This window comes from Leptinotarsa decemlineata, unplaced genomic scaffold (genome assembly GCF_025532065.1).
Source record: "Leptinotarsa decemlineata unplaced genomic scaffold, Ldec_3_MD MMD2_P_RNA_scaffold_1, whole genome shotgun sequence".
Lineage (NCBI taxonomy): Eukaryota > Metazoa > Arthropoda > Insecta > Coleoptera > Chrysomelidae > Leptinotarsa > Leptinotarsa decemlineata.
The window spans coordinates 2,212,778-2,232,316 of record NW_027412523.1 but is presented as its reverse complement, the minus strand read 5'-3'; the positions used below and the strand labels follow the sequence as shown (position 1 = coordinate 2,232,316).

Here is a 19,539-nt window from a genome sequence, read left to right as displayed (position 1 = left end):
TGGATCCCCGACTCCAATCTGAAGAAAGCAATCTATCGGATCAGGCACCGATGGAGATAAAATCGAGCATCTTATGTAGAAGGTCTTCATGCCAAGGCCTTCACCATATCAAAGAGAACGTCGTGGGCGTTCCTGTTTAGGTTTAGCTCGTAGATGGTTCTTCAAAGCTTCTATCTCTGAGGAATTTTCTCTCCTGAATAAAAACTGTTAATCCATTCTCTGTTTAGCCGTTGCAGACCGATTCTTTCAGTCAGCTTTGCAGAGTAGATTTTCAACCAGAGGTAATCCTATACCTAGGGTCATGTTCCCTGTGGGTTGGGCTACCTATCGGTCGCGTTCCTAGGTGGCGGATAGGGGAACGGCCAGGGGACTGGAGGCCCCGTCCGGGAAGCCTATGTGGCCTTACAGACGGGGTTGCCGGACTCTTGGTCAGTGGCAGAAATAAGTAGGGTGAGGGGAACTAAAACCCCCCATGCCACCGTGGACGAGCCTATCCAAGCTAACCTCAAGGTTGCCAAAGAGAGTGTATGTTCGGCGAGTATTGGCCTACACCTGCCAATATAAAGGAGATGTCTCCTAGTGACCTGTTCACCTTTCTGGAAAGGACAGGATGATCTAGGAGGACATACTCCTTAGAAGGATGTACAATGAGTCAAATGTGGCCTAAGTGCTGTGAGTCATGATGACAATTAGCTTGCTTCTGTCTTCGAGAGAAGTACCTGGGAGTCGGCGAGCTATTGATTATAACCAGCGGGTATTTAATGAAGTTGTTCAGGAGCTTTTCAACACCTCCTTACTTATCGAATCTAGTAGCCGTTTTCTGACTGGCCCCGGTGTAGCCTGTCAGCTTCCCATTCAAAGATAGTCAGATAATGTCGTCTTCGCTCTCCACAAGAACACGATGGACCCAGTGTTCCACCCGAATGTTTTCATAGATTATCATCATTACCATCAACGTTAAGCTGAAACTTAGCTCAGTTCAGCTACCTAGCAGTGATTCCCTGTGGCAGGGGATCACTGAGGCATTGCTTATCATAAACGATGTTCTCGGGGTGGCCATCAATCTCTGGTCATACCATAAATGAGTTTCATAAGCGGATTACATCTTTTATCAGATAGAGAAACGACTTTCAACTGGTGTTGAAACGATAGGTCGACGGAGAAACCTCCAGAGGGCCATGAATTCGGAAATCGTGAGCTTTGGTTCATTGTCGAGGCTACTATTACTTCCCTGTCGCGAAGATATGAAGACGATGGAACGTCAGTAAAAACTTGGATCCAAAAATGACATTGATCTGAATGGAAAAAAAAAGTAGGTACGTAGCGACGTAGCGTTCGTTGAAAAAGCTGCTGGAAAGGAAAATTAGATTGCTGGTAGATCAACAGCTCACTCATTCTCAGGTATTTTTTTCACAAATTGGAAGTAGATGAGAACGATTCTAGAGTCCGCAGAATCACCGGCCAATCACTCTTCTTTGCTCAACGGTTAAGTTGGCCGAGAGAGTATGAACATTAAAAATTCACTGACAAAAACAAGAGTAGAAATATTCTTATTAAATGAACTTTAAATGTTCAAGCCAGTCTCGGATATACCTACACAGTAGGTTTAATGGACTGACGCCTATTAGAAAACAACTACTCCACTGGCTAATACCACGAACGGCGTTGGATTATATCCGACAGGCGTCAGTGCAGGAATTTTTACAGAAAATTTCCTGCATATGCAATTGGCAATACAACTGAAAGAGTCGACCTTCAATTTTGGAACGGGCACACTTGCAGACCGGTTTCGGGCTCCTTAGCCACTCGTCAGTGCAAGATAGTGACCATCATCGACCTAAAGTCAATGATATTCCATAAATGAAAATCGGAATTCTTTCAGAGTATTTCCTTACTCTTCCTAACTTGGAGCGAACAACAGAATGTCACTCCATCTAGTGGGCGAGGTACTAAAGTTTGAAGTTCATTTCTTTGGATTTTTTTACTGCCAGTTTTCAAGCATAGCCCACTGACTAATAAGAAATATTCTTAGTAAGAAAATCAGAGCTCAAACTCAACGCATTTATGATTTGACACCAGACAGCACTGTTTCAAACCACTTCATCTTTGATATTCGAGGATTTAGTTCTCTGTCGACTCCATAGATGGCGTCTTCGTAAGGGGTGATGTCATCGCCCTCATTTAGGTAAATTCAAACAGGCATGTTCATATTCTTTTACTTGACTTTCAAACAACCTTCAATCAATGATGAACTGAAAAATGTATATCCGAAATAGCGCATACGACGTACAATATTGGGATTGGAAAATATTTTTGATCCCCCCACAATCTACAATAATCATGTTTCAATGATCGGCTCACCTTATTCCTTATCTTGAACCTATCATTCGAATCTATAGGAACTTCATTATGCCTCCAATTGAAAGATACCTTGCTGTTTGTATTATTCGTATCGGAGTTTTTAACTTCGCAAACTAATTTCACCTGCTTGCCTGGATCCCTCGTTATATTGTATAATTCGTTGATGAAAACTAATGACCCTGTAAAAAAGCAATAACTATAATAACGACGGCAATTATTTTACTTGGCAAATATTATATTCAACTGAAAGGCATCTACTCAAATGTGGGTGAAAAGATATGAAACGTTCCGAGGTTGTTTTCTTACCGTTAGAAGTTGAGTTTATGTTGGAAAAATCTTCATAGTCCTCGTCGTCTTCTTCATATTCTTGTGTGTGGGACAGAATAACTGAAACAAAAAATTGAAATAAAATGGCTGACTTCTGTCATTATTATTATTTGTGTGATTGATGACTTGTTTAATTTGTGGAAATTCATGATAACTTCTGAATTTATTCTATGTAATGAATGTTTTTTTATTGCTGGTATCTTTTTGGCAACACTGTTTTTGACAGATCACGCGTGAATCGTGTCTTGTGTCATTGTCAAACTTGTTCAGTTTGGTCTATAATTTAACCATGAATCGACCTACGAATGAACAACGTTTGCAAATTATTGAATTTTATTATTAAAATTCATGCTCGGTGAAGAAAGTGCATTGTGCAGTTCTTCCAATTTATGGGCAGTTTCGTCGGCCTACTGACGGAGCTATTCGGAAGCTTGTGACTAAATTTCGAACCCGGTTTACATTATTGGACATTAAATCACCAACACGCATACGTAGAATGAGATCCGAAGAAAATATTGCGGCTGTATTCGCCAGTGTTCGTGATGACCGTGAAATGTCGATTCGCCGCCTTTCGCAGCAATTGAGTCTCTGTTACTCCACTACGTGGAAAATTTTGCGAAAGGATTTGGGTGCAAAACCTTATACGATGAAGCTGGTGCAAGAATTGAAACCACACGACCTCCCACAACGTTAAACATTTGGTGAATGGGCGCTGGCAAAGTTGAAGGAAGATCCACATTTTTATTGAAAAAATTGTGTTCAGCGACGAGGCTCATTTCTGGTTGAATGGATACGTTAACAAGCAAAATTGCCGCATCTGGAGTGAATACCAGCCACAAGCATTGCGATGCATCACGAAAAAGTCACTGTTTGGTATGAATTATGGGCCGGTAGCATCATCGGGCCATACTTCTCAAAGACGACAATGGCCGGAACGTTACTCTGAATGGCGAGCGCTACCGTGTGATGATTGACGACTTTTTGTTGCCCAAAATGGAAGAATTGGACATGCTTGATATGTGGATTCAACAAAACGGTGCCACATGCCACGCATCACGCGAAACAAAGGCCCAATTAAGAGCCGCCTTCGGTGAACAGTTTATCTCACGTTTGGGACCCGTCAATTGGCCGCCTAGATCGTGTGATTTAACGCCCTTGGATTATTTCTAGTGGGGTCATGTTGAGGCTCATGTCTACAGGGATTAACCAGCTATGACTGACGCTATGGATGCCAATATTGAATCATTTATACGTGAAATACCGGTCGATATGTTAGAGATCAATTTGTTAGAGAGAGTGTGCCAAAACTGGACCTTGCGCATGGGCCATCTGGAAAGGAGCCGCGGACAACATTTGCATGAAATCATCTTCAAACATTGAATTATATTGATCGTTCTATCAATTCCTATAGAGATTTCATTAATTTTTTCAAATTTTTTGTATTGTTTTGAAAATCAAATCCTATACCTCTTAAAAAATCACCCGTACATTCTTACACAGGGTGATGTTGCAAATCCCTGCTGCAAAACAATTCCTTTCCCGGTTAGTCGAGTCCCAGACGTCTTGGTTGGATATGTCCTGCACTAACGAGGTGTAACATCCGGCAATCGGTCTGCAGGCGGTGATCGAAGCCTTGCTGCTGGACGAAATACAGAAGTGAAACCAGAAATGGAAATACTTCAACACATGATTGAAATGCTCAAGGCACGACCACAGCAAAAACAGCGGAAATAATTTCCCTGCCTCCCTAAAAACGAATGCTTTCAATTTCCAAACACAGACCCCAAAACATGATGGAACACGAACACAGCAAAAACACCAGGAACATTTTCTCCGTCTCTCCGAAAACGAAGATTTCCAATTTTCAAAGAAATTCATTAGAACATACAGAAAAAATTCGAACTGCTCACATCTTAGACCGAGGTTAGCAAAAGGTATGACTCGCTTCAAGACGAGATCATGGACACCGATGATGGAGCCAAAACAACAAGAACAAAACTGAGAAACCCAGAACATGACAAGGCAAACAGGGAAAAACCATCCCCCAATTGACATAAAAGGAACGCTCCCAATGAGGAAGGAATACCTGTAGACCATGAAACAGGAGTTACAGGCAGGTTTTGAGTTCAAATATACTGTGCGCTCAACACTGCAGTATACAAAGGATAAACCCATCACCACACTATAGTCAACAACTTAACAACAATAATGCTGAATATTACACCTATACCTTGCCGGAGGACAAATCACATGTCTTTGTTCTCAGGGGTTTGGACTCGAAACTGAATTATCCAACATAGTTTTTGAACTCATTGGATTTGCCAGACATGCCACCGCATAATTTACAAATGAAGGTTGGATCGCTCCGTGATTTGAATCCGCCACGGCTGTGCAACGGCACGTGATTAGTCATTGAAAAATTACTGAAAATGTCGAAGCCAGCATTGTTAATGTCAAGTCCCGAGATGAACATATATTATTACCACGAATCCCTTTTATATCTACAGATGTGCCAATTCATTTTAAACGTGTGCATTTTCCAATTAGATAGCACACCATGTCTTTCACATGGACAATTACACGTTACATGCTCTCTAGTGAGCAAACCATCCAGTTTGTTTGTGTTAGCTAAACATAAACTAACGAAAAATATCAAACACACTATAGCATTGAGGGATTGATATTATTTGTTAAGTTTTCTGACACACACTCACAATAATTTACTTATTATTTTCTACCCTAGAAATTCCCTAGAAATAATGTATGTGGCATAACAACGTGTGAGGAAACCTGCACAGATGCCTGTTGAATACAATCCAAGTCAATTGTGGTATTAGCCGGGAAAGTAGTTGTTCTCCGGACTGCATTAGCCAGTCTTGCTGCGGTGAATAGTCCAGTCAATGACCTTTTTTTCGTATAAGTTTGTCAGACAGCACCGATGTTCATAAAAATCTTGATTTAGGTTCTAATTGCCCTCTACTTCAAAGTTTACTCTGTATCGAGGGTTGCATTTTCTCTGGGGATGGATGCAGCCACTTTTAGGGGGGTGATTAACGTTTCATTGAAATTAAGAAATACACTATTTTATGGGTTAATGGGTCAAGTACAGACAACATGTGTCCCCGAAAAACCAGAAATATACTGAATAAATCCGAACGCATGTTTTCAAATATTGCTAGCCAATGGACGCAGAGCAAACACCCATAATGCCAAAAATTTAGTAGGCACATAAAAAATTATTATCACGGATTTCACAGTTCATCAAATAGACTTAGTCGCTGGGGGAATACGGGTCAGAATCGCTATAGGATCGGCGATTATCCACGCTCCGAAAATAAATTTTCGATATATTTAGAATCGAGATTTCAAAGATATAAACATTTCGAAGTGAGCAATTCATTTTCAGACCTATCCCGTTCAGTGTGATTTAGTAAATGAATTAAATGAGAACTGGCTGACGTGAAAAAAATACGGGAAAACGAATAAAAAAAAACACGCGAGGGCATTCAGGGACAATACGTGGAGCCGAGTGAGTCAAAATCCGAAGGCGGCCATATTTAACCTAAAAAGTGACGGAACGAATTGCTAGGAAGACAGATTGACAGTGACTTCAGCTGTGGCAGTGGTGGAGTGTGTGAAATTAGGTGGAACCGTGAGAAAAGTTCGACGAGATTTTCCCTTACAACCTGGAAAACAACGGATAACATTTTCTTACCGAATCACCGAAAACATAATTGAAAGTTTTCGGAAATAGGTATGTTTACTTTTGAACAGAAGAAAACATAACGTGGGAGGAAAGCAGGAAAAGAAATTCGTTGAATATATAATCAACTGGTATTTATGCTTACATGAATTCAAGAAACATAACCCAGTTGTTTGCGAGATAGAGAAATTGCATGTTTCGTGTTTCCTGTGCGAATATAAATATTCACTATTTCGAAATGGTACTAAATAGATACGAACTATTAGAACAGTAATCAGAAGTCTTGTTAAAATTGAAAGGGGTATATTTTTAGGAGCCAGTAATTTTTGGGAAAGTTTTTAGCTTTCTACTTCTCTATCTTTATACAAAAAATGTGGGAATATTACAAAGAAAGAAAGGAATCAATAAGTTTAAAGAAATTAACTCTATACAAAGATGCGTAGATCATACAAAGAAGTAACTTTGAGACACACTAAAGAAACTAGAAGGAAAGGCCTGTCAACTCTGCCAAACTCTAAAAACCTGATTTGATACCCAGCGGGGCAGCACAAAATAGGTGCTCTGCTGTTTCATCATTTTCCAAACAGAGGCGACACACACTGTCTTCCGACAAGACTGGTTTTTCTAAATAAAATTCAGGATAGGCAAAAAAAACCCACACCATTATTAAGTTTAAACGCGTGCGGTTTTTTTGGTATAGGAATTTGGAATTTTAAGGGATTTAGGCATATAATCAACCCAACTTGAGATTGTTATAGTTTATTATTTGAAAAAATACAGGAAATATTCAATCAGGCATAACACTTAACCTAAAATGAATTGAACATAGGTAATCACAAATCTGATAAACATTAATTCCATCCAAATCGGTCACACTCAGGCACAGAATATAAACCACGTTTGGTTATTTGCTTAGGTGCATTTATCGCACCAAGTATTTTGTCCCAGCTTTACCAGCTTCTCGGGCCATTTCCAAGATTTCAGTGACTTCACCATTGCGGTAATCTTAATCATTTCACCCTCAATTTCGGTTATGACTCCAGGATAAAGACTGCCATCATATAAGACTAAAACATATTCGCCTACAGCTTTCTGAATATCTTATAGACCTAATTCTTGGATTTTTTCGGCTGCAGATTTGGTAAAATAACCAGATTCAAGTTTTTCAGTGAATTCAATTTCTTTCTCCACGTCTTGTATTTCATCAACTTCATCATCTGAATCTGTGGATTTTTCGATAACTACTCCTGAAGTTCCAGGTGAATCAGCAGAATCGATTTCACTGTGAGCAATACTTTTTCCGGCTGAAACTGTTATTTTCTCTTTCTTTCCCCGGACTTGAAACTGAGTTGTCTCCCTTCTTTAATTTTCCAAAGATTCAAGAAAGGAATTTTCTATCGCAGGTATGTTCTCTTGATTGCCGACACTGCTACGATTGCTATGTAATCCCTCTAGCAAGGGACCTAAATCACAAGGAAATATTCTACATTTTCTGAATCCGGCTATTAAATTTGAAGCACTGTTTTCAGTCGTCTTAGAAGTGTTGGAAAATGTCGTTTTTCGAGCACACTTGATCTGCTTCCAACGTGGGATTCTTTATAATCCGACAAAATTTCACGCCATGCATTTTTCAATGGGGCAAATAATGCCACATCTAGGGGCTGCGTTACATGAGTGTTATTTGGTGGTAAATTGAACATCATGATCCTTACAGGCTGGTAATACATCGACATTCAGATGCGAGGATAAATTATCGCAGATAATAACCTTTTTACTTTCAATTTTTTTCAGTTTTGGCAATAACAGCTGAAAAAACCAATCAGAAAATGTTTCTGACTCAAACCACCCAAATGCTGTATTGGCATAGCGAGTACCTGGTGGGCCATTTCCTGTGCATGTGTCCCATGAATGTTTTGATTTGTATACCACATGAGGTGGCAGAACCTCACCTACTGCATTTCCTGCAATCATTAGGGATATACAACTTTTTGATGAATTAACAATCCTTTCTGGGTATTTCATGCCCCGTTTGGTTAAAACTTTTTTTTAACAAGGATTATCTGTTAAATTCGTTTCATTATAATTAAAAATTGCATGTGGTGGAACCCCTTCCAAGGTTTGCTTCAAATTTTCTATATAATCCTGCATTTGCTGACGATTGAGAGCTCCTCTGCTCCTCTTAATGTTGGTGCAAACCTGAGTGTCAGGTCTTTGTGCCTCGTTAAGAAAGCTTTAACCCAGTCCTTGGCAGGAATGTTTTCTTTGAAACGGAGTATTCTTCTACCTCTTCAATAGAAATAAAATTAAATGAAACTGTAATCAACAATGTCTAGAAACCCACCTTTCTTATTTAAAAATATCCTTGATATTTGACGAAGCTCCATCTCAGTCACTGGGAACCCAAATTCGCTCATTTGATGAATGCAGGAAACAAAGACTCTCTCTTCTTCATTTGTGAAAGAAGCAGAGTAACCTGGTTTGGTCGTGTGTACATTCTTCAATTTGTTCATAATGGTTCTCCGTGGTATATTAAAAGCTTCCGCAGCTACTCTGGTACTCATTCCATTTCTCATTGCTTCTAAACATGTAGTCAGACTTTCTTGCGTGTAGTCGACATACCTCCGAGAGCGTAGGGCCGTTTTATACACCCTTGGCATCCTCTATAAACAATAAAACTAGATAAAGAAAATTCACCGGGATACTTTGCACCACTTCCGAGTGGGATACTCGGAATTTAACCAAGGAATGTGCATGCGTATAACAAAAACAAGAAAAAAATCATTGTTCGAATTTAAATTGGTCTCTTACACTTCGTACATGGTTGAAAACATTATCAAGAACGCGAATGAGGTTTTACTTACATTTGTCGTCGATTGGGAGCCTTTCACCACGAAGATTTTTCCACCCAACAAATAACGCAGATTTAAAGGTTGCTTTTGAAATCCAACTGACGACCTCTGACTGGCGGCCCAAGCGTACAATTTCGCTTCGCTAAATTTAACATCCTGTAATTGGATGATAATACACTTTTACAGGCATGGTGCAAAGTAAGCCGAGGGTTGGCAAAGTAACCCCGTTTTACGGTACACGCAACTAGTATCATAATTTTTAAGCCATGTTTCACATTATGTAAGAATATCACGTGCTTGCTGACGATATTTTTATGCTTAATACTATCAACAGCATATCTCTACACTAAACACTGAGGGTCTGCCGACGAGAGAGGAGAAGCCTGCCTTCCGCTGACGTATCCGTGAGAGAAGGGGAAGCCAGACAAACTGGCGCCGTAACGAGTTACGTAACGAAGCGGTTTACCCTCCCATAAAAGGTTATCACTTCAATTTTAATTTTCAATGCCTATTAACTGCTCATATTAATTACTTGTGTTTTCTTGTTGATTTAGTTAATCCCTATTAATAAACATTTAATGTTTTTCGAGATAATACAGACAAATTCCATATACCTTTCGACACTCTGTTCAACCACTAGGTGTGGAAATGCCGAAACGCCTAGCTGAATAATGATAGAAACGAAAGCGTTGAAAGTACATAATTTTCTATTTCCAGATGAACCAGAAAAATATTTAATCTCTGCTCCACCTGAATGCGGCGTGTAAATAAACGAAGGGACACATTAAATGTACGAAATGTTTGCACTAAAAAAAGAAACTTCCAAACAATCCATATGTCACTGCCATCCCGTGCAATGATTATTTTCCATGGAATCAGATCAGAATGTCGTAAGTGTTGGGAGAAGCCGGAACTTTTGAAGAAATTCGCTGGACGACCGTATCGACGGAACGTGAAAAATGTCGCGACCGCAAAATATGCTCAGGACCAGACGGAAGGACTGCAACGTCAAACCGAACAGAAGGTAGGGTTATACAATGTCTAATTTGTTGGTTGCTGTTGTCATCATTTACTAATATTCATCTGCTGGTAATAACAGCTTGCTTCCAATATACAGTGCATTTCTTTAATGCTCCCCCCCTTTTATTTTTTGAACGGGTCAACTCAAAAAATTAAAATTTGGGGTAATGAAATTAATGCATGAATACTTCATTTTTAAGTGAAATTGACAGATGAAACTTACAAGATGGCGACTGGACACCATTTGGGAAAAAATAAATGGAAATGGGGGTCTTGTGACACATCATTTCGAAGCTCCTAATTAATGAATATTACTGAAGTTTTTTCCCAACTCCAAATCGTTATTTTTAACACCTCGACACGTGTTTAAAGGAAGATTAAAACTAGAAACTAATGCGAGCTAACCCTATTTATGCTATACAGGTATCCCATAAGGGTAAACCATCCAGGCGTACCACCCATACAGGTATACCAACCTAAATTCATTTCACAATATTGCCTATCTAAATTTATTTTTGCAATGTGTCCTTATGTAGTAATCAGTAAACCCAACAACATTATTTTATTTTGACAAGCCATATAGTATGCTCTTTGGTATAGGTCATCGTTATATAGACTATAGGTATAGGTCATCGTTATTCATAATATTATAGTGTTTACTTATTTCTACACTCTCATAGGCATCTAGTTGCCTGTTGTTGTTAACTTGTCTAACTAATCTTAATGAACTGAAGTCTATGGAATGGTTTTGTTGCAAAATATGATGGGCGACTGCTGATTTTTCAGGTCTTCCATATTTTAAGTGTGCTATTTGTTTCTTATACCTTACTTTAATACATCTTTTTGTCTGTCCATAATATTTTGCATTGCAGTCCTTACATTGAATTTCCTACATTCCAGACTTTTTCGAATGCTCGACTTTGTCTTTTGGACTTCCCAAAAGGCTCTGTAGTGTATGACTTGTTTTAAAAACGACCTTCATCCCTAGTTCCTTGAAAATCTTTTCAAAGTTCCTCGTATATTGGTGGTATGGATCTGAGATGTATTTATTTTGGTTTTTGTCCTTTCTGAAAGTCGAGATTTCGTTCATTCTTTACCTAAACTTCTTCTTCCTTATTATGTCATCTACAATACCCCTCGAGAAACCGTTAGTGGCTGCTATTTCCTGTATTGTATGTCTTTCTTTTGTGAACCTAACATGTGTTAGAGGGAAAGTCAAAAGACGATGCACTAAAACATTCAACCCAGCACGTTTGTGCTGTCCACAGTGATGTGAACTGTCAGTCGTCAATGTTCGATTTTTTGGTATCGAATATCGCGAAAATATCATCCATATACCAAAGCCAAATCTTAGGAAAATACTTCGACTTTTCTTTGGTTTCCATTTCGAATCTGCTCATGAACAGGTCTGCCAGGTAGGGGGACAAGGGGTTTCCCATGGCCGTTCCTTCCCGTTGTTCATAAAAGCAACCTTCTACCTGGGACCGATTTTGTTTCATACACAAATTAGTAAGAGAAACGAATTCATCGATTTCGTTATTATTTAAATTATTTTTCTCTAGTAATTCCCTGAGGTATTGCAAGGTCTGTGGAATTGGGACGCTGGGAAATAAGTAACTAACATCAAAAGAAACCAAAATCTCATCTTCTTGCAGAACCACGTTTTTTGTATGTTGTATGAACTCTAAAGAGCTTTTTATACAAAAACTTGGTTCCGTCACCAGACAAGGTTTCAAATTCCTTAGTGACTCTTAGTGAAACCTGGTGGTGTTAAAAATAACGATTTGGTGGTGGGAAAAAACTCCAGTAATATTCATTACTACACCAAAGGTTCCTAACAGTGCATCATAACTCCTAACTAATACTTCACAACCCTAGAATATGACGTCAATATCTTCACCTACTACAAAATGTCGGAACATTTAATAATTTCCTGAAGACAAATACATTATTATCGATATTTTTAGAAATATTCTGCCTTATGGCAATTCCAACAACCCAATAAGGTTTGTTAAGTTATTTTTTATTTATAAAAACGTCAAAAAATGTCAGTACGACAATGAACATCATTGTTCCGTTTGGATATTCTCAATTAGTTTTCGGTTATACGAGTAGAAAGGTACCACGTCAACAATCTCTAAAATGGCCAATTCTCGTCCATTGGAAGAACAAATTGAAACGATTTTTATTTACGGTGCGACGCGTAACTTTCACGAGACCGAAAGGATTTTCAATGAACGTCCTATCTGTAGAAAATATTTGAGGAATTTGTATCCAAATTCACAACTACCGGTAGTGTACATAACAAAAAGCCCCCAGGTCATCCATACATTCCGGAAGAACAGAAAGTGCAAATAATTGGTGAGATGGTAGTAAATCCTGAACAGTTTACTTATTCCGTCGCGAATGTTTGTGAGGTCTCTCCTTCTACTGAGTGGAGACTTTTGAAGAGGGAAAAAAAAGCGATTTATTTCCAACAGGAGTACCCAGTTACAGGAAATGCTATTATTACAGAGTATATATGGAATAAATATTAAAAATAATGGAATATAGAAATGTATGAAAGTAAATAGGTATCATCCATACAAAATTGAAATGAAAAAAAAAATGAAAATAAAATCATATTTTCAAAGTCAAACTGAAAGAGACTAATCAGATTTTTTGTAGTACGCACCCCCTTGGAGGGGTGCGTCCGACGACTCTTATTTAGATAGGGAAAGTAAGTCGAGTGGCACCTTGTTTCAAAGGTCTTTCGAATACCTTTACAACTCTGTTAAAAGAAAATTTTTGTAACATTAGTTTTCGAGATAATTTGAAGTTAAAATTGCCAATAGTTTTATGACCGATAAATGAAATATTGAGAATAGATACAAACATTGAAGTAATTGTAAAGTCATGCGTTTTTAAGTAATAGTTATTTCAAGCTGTGCCATGAATTTCTCAGTTTGGAGTGTAAAATCCAGATCACAGACCACTCGGTAACTTGTATGCCTAAATAAAAAAAATGTCTAGCAGTTCTTCTTATTAGTTTTTTGTCAAATAAAATCCCTTTTTTAAAATCAATACCCGCTCCTCTTCTTCCAGTTTTCATTAGTACTTCGTTCGATTGTTTTGTTTAAACGGGTCGTGTATTGTTATTTGTTTAAAAATGCCTTACACTACTGCTGCTGAAAGGGTTTCAGTAGCTTTCTTTTTTGGCAACGACCAAAATGCTAATAGAACATCAATTTTATTTAACGAGCAAAACCCTGGTAAACACCTAAACAGAAATCACGTTCTGGATTTTGTCACAAAATTCAGGGAGACAGGTTCGGTTTTAAATAAGAAAAGAAATGTTCAGAGAAGGGTAGTGAATGACGATAATGCGATTGGAGTGAGTGAAGGGGCTGTATCTTAACAAGGGATGCTCCAATGAAGTTTCTTTATATGAAAGATCCTATCTTTTTTTCGATGAGGAATCACCTCCTTAAATGTTTTACACTTATTCAGTACACCCTGTATTGTTTAGAAAAATGACCATTGATATTTTCCGATTCCGGAAAGGGAGCCTGAAAATCAGCTACCAAGCCCAAGGCAGCAGGCGCGCAAAGAAGGGTTACAAATAAGGCAGCGCGAGTGTTAATTGAAAAAAATCCTTTTCTCAAATGAAGAAATACATGTAAATTGAGTTCGAATTATATCGAAGTTGCGTACAGCGCCATCTGCCCGCGAATAGATCAAGCAATAATATCGATAATTCTGTCAAATACAGATCCCAAACTTGAGAGTTACATACATACATACATACATACATACAAACAAGTGAAGCTAATTAAATAGTGATATAATAAAAAGGAAATGATATGATACAACGTGTTAATTATAAATTAGCGTTAATTTCAATTGGAATTCTGGTGATGAATTCAATCAAAAACCGTTTATTTATCATCATAAAATCTAACGCACTCAAGTTTCTCCCAAAAGAAAACAGGTTTTGATAGCGAGCTTGATAAAGAAATCAACTATCATCTGCTTCTTGCTTTTCATATTAATTGCGTGTACAAACGATGTTCTTTATCTAAATCAATTCGCGAAGCGATTCATTGAAAACGACTGTAAAATGTATGAGCCTCATTATTAACCTGTTGTTTCAATTTTTATTGCAGGGATTTCACGTTTAGCAGGTAACAAGTTCCCAACTGGTTGCATTTGTATTAACAATTGGATTTGTATTATTGCATAAGACAATTTAACAGCTTTTCTCGATAACTTCTTGAGGAATGAAGAGAAGAGCCACGTTGGCGTTTTATTTGAAGTTTTTGGCACAAAAATGTTGACACTATTTGACAAATCTTGTGAAAATATAACTCTCAGTAAATATGTAACATTTGAGAATAGTTGATAATCTGCCTAAAATTAATGAAAAGATCCAAAACAAGCACTGTTCCCAATACCAGAACTGAAACACTCTTCTTGACGCGCGTGTCTACAGCCGAATAGTCTCATATCCTGACTTGATTGGTTGTTCATAAATAAATGGAATAACAATGGGAGAGGTTGTCTACAGGTTGTTTTTCTTTGACTTTCTCGTAAATTTCTTAACGTCTTTCCTAATTTAAACACTCTCTGACTATTGCTACTACTCTACAAACTATTTCACGAGGAACGCTCCAAAATGATATGCTTGGACCCGAAAAAAACTTATTCAAATCAAAAAATCAGATATCACCGTTATTTATTGGCAAAAGATTGGTATTTTGATCAACATATTTTTCTATTTTCGTGAATGTTCGCCTACTTCAGTAATCTTAAAATAATAAAATCATTAATAATTACTTGTGAGAGTAATATACTCCATAATTCTAATAATAACGTGTTCACATTTTTATAATATTATTTCTCCGGCTTCCAACATGTGGTTTTGTTATTAACAACTTATATGGGCTATGAAGTCATGTTCAAGAAGGTAAAATTACACTGAAGTCTCAATCTGCCTATTCCTCAGGTAGTGACACGCTTTGAGGGTTCTGTGACTTGACGTCAGGGTCTCAATCTGCCTACTCCCGAACGTCGACTGTAGACTTGGGAGTAGGCAAATCGAGACCTTTGCACAGACCTGTGACGAGACCTGGGGAGTGAGCGAATTGAGACCTCGGTGTCGAGTCACAAAACCCTGGAAGCGTGTCACTACCTGTGGAGTAGGCAGATTGAGACCGCATTGTAGTCATACCTACAATGGCGCCAAACAACTGAAAACACCAGATATGGTTGAATCATGACTGGATATATGTAGAACAGTTTTCTTTGGATTGCAATCGGGTTTTTAGGGCTGCAACCCCAAAAAACTGTTATTCATACATATGAACAGCGATTAGGTTATATCAGTTCGGAGACACGAAAATGAGAACTTTTTTCTGTCCTAGCTTTCGATACTTCAATTTGCCTTCTTCAGCAACAACAATAATGAGAACACTTTACTGTATGAATACTATAAAAGTAGACAATTTGTTATTGAATTTCCAAAAATAATTTGGTAAATATCTTGGAGGACATGTCCACGTCAGCTGTCGATGTGAGAAATAATGAAATGCTCATGGAGTATGAAATCATGATTTAGGAAATGTCATTCAGAGTGAATACCTGTATCAATAATAGGTACTTTGAAGGAGAATTTCAATATTTGGTAGATCTTCCACCAGATGTAGCAATATTATGAAATTTAATGATACCATCACTGTCATTAGGGATATCTTTCACGAATAAAACTTATTATTTTGAAATATCCCTGTTATCAGTCATAGAAAAAGTATAGTATTCTAGTTGCGAGAAATGGTTGTTACTCGCTAGAAGGATTTAGGACAAACTTAATTTTCACGAGTTTTCACATTCTATAGCTAAATTTGAAAATTCACATTGCCGGAAACGTCAATATTAGGCAATTGTATCACCTTTTTTTTTTAGTATATGCTTCGACAACGCAATGTTCACAACGACTGACTTTTCAATGTAAAATTCAGCACCCTCCTGTTCTTTAAACTGTCACCAAATCAACACTGTTAATTTTTTCTACACCGGTAGTTTTTGTTGAATCTAGTTGTCGCAGAACAAAAAGTAGATAGTTGGCCACTGTCACTTCTTCACGAATTATTATTTAGTCATCCTTGTTCACTGTGTCCAATATGGTTTATTCTACTGCAGAAAGAATAGAAAATATGTATATAAATATTTCGTTTATATAGATGAGTGGGAAAGTAGGGATTCAAATAACAGAGTGATGATTGAAAATACTTCTGAATACTACTTACTCTCACTTGAATAGATGTGAACCACAATAAACCCTTGCGGGTTGCGGTGGAGGAGGATATGGAAGTGTCCAATCTCCATATAGTCTTTTTAAACTGAAATTACTTTTTTGATCCTTTTCTGCCAGTCTTCTTCGGTAATATTAGATACTTCTTCTTTAACTAGCTCTATCACCTTCTTATCAAATTTGGGAAAATTATTTTTACGCCTGATGCTTTGTTTCAATTTTCCCCAAATCAACTCGATGGGATTGAAAACACAAAAATAAGGGGGAAGTTTCAGTATGGTGTGTGCATACTTTTCAGCAATACTCTCAAGGGCATACACTTTTTCAAATGTTTTTGTCTGTAAAACTTCAAGTAGTTGGTTTTTGGAAAAGTTACCTTCAAAATACAAATTGTTATCCATTAAAAAACTTTGTATTTCATCTTTCCTCAAATTTTTATTCGGTCCTTTGATGAGCTATCGCGAATGATAGGAAGCGTTGTCAAGAACTATTACACTATTCGCATCCAAATTCGGGATCAATGTGTTTTCAAACCATTTCTCAAAAATATTAGTTTCCATTTTCTTATGATAGTCAACATGGCAGTCCTCAAGTTTTTTCCCACATAATTTCAAAGAATTCCGAACCCATCCTTCACTTCCTCCGCAATACACAATGATTAGTCGCGATCCTTTGTTTGTATGCATGTTAAGCGTACACATACTCGAACCATCAGTCCACTCAGTGTCGTGAGTGTCATACCAAGTTTTGTCCAAATAGAAAATTTGCCATTGTTCTTGTCTATATTTAGTTATTTGTTTTAAGTATTTCTTATGAAATTCTACTATTCTTCTGTTTTCCATAACTGCTTGACGTTTGTTTATTATTTTAAATCTAAATTCTAGTTTCTTTATCCAATTCTGAAGAGTATTGTCATAGCAGCTCACGTTATGGCAGGAAGTATTCAATTTCTTCCTTGAGATTTCAATTGTAGGAATCTCATTGCTTTTGTAACAGTCGTGTATTGTTTTTTTTAACGATTTTATCAGATGAACATCTAAAGGTTTTGGTAATCCCGCATCACATCGTGTTTTGCGTTCATAAGGTTTGTTTTTGACTATTTTACGTACAGATGAGAAAGGAATTTCGGTCAAATCTGATGTTGCTTGCAATATTTTTTTTTTTCCCTCGAAACCAAACTTGATATATAGATTCTTATATACATTGAAACATACTCTATGTGTTTCAATATTCAGATGCATCCGAATCTTATTCACTGGTATCTCTTTTTCGCATTGTTCACCATCGCTATTGGAATCACTTCACAGGAAAAAGTCTGCATTGTTATCACACTCGTTATTACTATTATTACTTGTCCAAGGACGCCACATTTGAAACAAATAACAAACATTTTGAGTAATTAGAACTTTACTAATATCAAATTTCAACACTCAAATCCCGATCAGTTCCTGAACTGAACATTGACGACACAACGGCGGTACTCATCGCTACATTATATTGGTCACCGTAACATAACCTCAAATTTAATTTTATAACTCTTCAGCCAATCATAAAACTCGGTTAGTAAAAATTATCCAATACGAACCGCCAGTTCTTCAGTCCAAGTGGACTAGTTCGTAGCGGCATTATTTCTTTGTATTGGTTTTTTTGGCCTTTGAGTTCGCCGATAGCTTTAAGAATTACTATATCAGTTACTTCAACTATACTATTGGATAATCGACAATCTATCAGACAAGTAGCTAGAGCTTCTGGTTTTGAAAGCCTACAAATTCCATCCTTTCATTATAAGGGTAGTTCAGAAATTAAACGAAGATGAAGATATATTATACAATATATGTTTTTCAAACGAAACTTCTTTCATGTTGAATGGTTAAGTGGATAGACATAATTGTCGTTACTTGAGCGATGTGAATCCTCATTTGGTGATGGAAACACATTCACAAACTCCACAACAATTGAATATCTTTGTCGGCATTCTTGGTAATCATATTGTTAGACAATCCTCCATTGAAGGTAATCTCAATGGAGACACATCCTTAAATCTATTACAAGACTGTGTCGATCCTGTGATTACACAAATTTTAGAAAATAATGACAATTCAGTAGAAGATGAAATAACATTCCAGCAGGATGATGCACCACCCACATTTTAATGTTCGGGTGAGAGAGTTTTTTGGACGAACGCTTTCCAGTGCGTTTAATTGGCAGAAGGAGTCCAGTGAAGTAGCCAGCTAGATCACCTGATCTCACACCGATGGACTTTATCCTGTGGGGACACCTGAAGTTGAAAGTGTACTCTACTAAGCCTACAAATCTAGAAAACCTGCGACAGAGAGTTGTCCAGGAATGCCGATTGCTACGGACATCTTGAATAATGTAAGGAACGCTTTCGAGAGTCGACTGTATTATTGTATGGAACCAGGTGGAGGTAATTTTGAATAATTTTTCCGTTGATTTTGTTTCCACTGATATTATCTGTTGCTGTTGCTGTTGGAGCGACAGCAAATTTTCTGTTTTTCCTTGAATAAAACGTTCAACATTTAATTTCTCAATAACGAATGAACCAATTTCGAAAAAAATCACAGAGGTAATAGAGGGACAAAATAACTTTCAAATGATATTTCACTCGACCCCTCATGCCAATGAAAAAATAGAAAGGGTAGTTGCTGACCGCAGAAGGGTGAAGTTTCGGGTATGATTTTCATATCAGAATTAGTCACGCTAGAAATAAAAAATAGAAATGGAACGCCCTGTATAATTGTCAAAGTTTAATTTTCACAAAACGATAAAAGTGCTATCATCAATTTGAATTGAAGGGGTTATATTTTTAGGAGTGATTAATTTTTGGGAAAGAAAGTTTTTGGCTTTCTACTACTCCATCTTGATACAAAAAAAAGAAGGATGAGGGAATCTTCCAAAGAAAAGAAGGAAGTAACTCTATACATGGATGTGTAGATCATGCAAAGAAGTAACTTTCAGACACAAACTGA

The 19,539-nt window shown here is 37.4% G+C and overlaps 2 protein-coding genes across 9 annotated transcripts in view; one reads left to right on the top strand and one right to left on the bottom strand.

Moving 5' to 3' along the window:
- Positions 1 to 19,539, bottom strand: part of LOC111511792 (tyrosine-protein kinase transmembrane receptor Ror) — a 99,241-nt gene that overhangs the window by 21,127 nt on the left and 58,575 nt on the right. For 3 of the 4 annotated variants that reach the window (XM_074175551.1, XM_074175572.1, XM_074175609.1), the window contains exons 1-3: positions 8,733 to 8,916; positions 2,668 to 2,748; positions 2,362 to 2,540 (exon numbers count right to left, since the gene is read on the bottom strand). In XM_074175551.1, the coding sequence (XP_074031652.1) occupies positions 2,362 to 2,540; positions 2,668 to 2,748; positions 8,733 to 8,901 (429 nt within the window). In that variant the 5' untranslated portion in view covers positions 8,902 to 8,916. Of the gene's footprint in view, positions 1 to 2,361; positions 2,541 to 2,667; positions 2,749 to 8,732; positions 8,917 to 19,539 lie in introns of those variants that run through there. The other variant, XM_074175660.1, reaches the window with a different exon arrangement.
- The window catches only part of LOC111511794 (uncharacterized), a 37,723-nt gene continuing 24,214 nt past the window's right edge, over positions 6,031 to 19,539 (top strand). The window contains exons 1-4 of one of the 5 annotated variants that reach the window (XM_074175813.1): positions 6,031 to 6,442; positions 9,575 to 9,684; positions 9,958 to 10,264; positions 14,406 to 14,423. In XM_074175813.1, coding sequence (XP_074031914.1) covers positions 10,200 to 10,264; positions 14,406 to 14,423 — 83 coding nt within the window. In that variant the 5' untranslated portion in view covers positions 6,031 to 6,442; positions 9,575 to 9,684; positions 9,958 to 10,199. Of the gene's footprint in view, positions 6,443 to 9,574; positions 9,720 to 9,957; positions 10,265 to 14,405; positions 14,424 to 19,539 lie in introns of all 5 variants that reach the window. The other 4 variants (XM_074175783.1, XM_074175740.1, XM_074175933.1 and 1 more) reach the window with 4 other exon arrangements.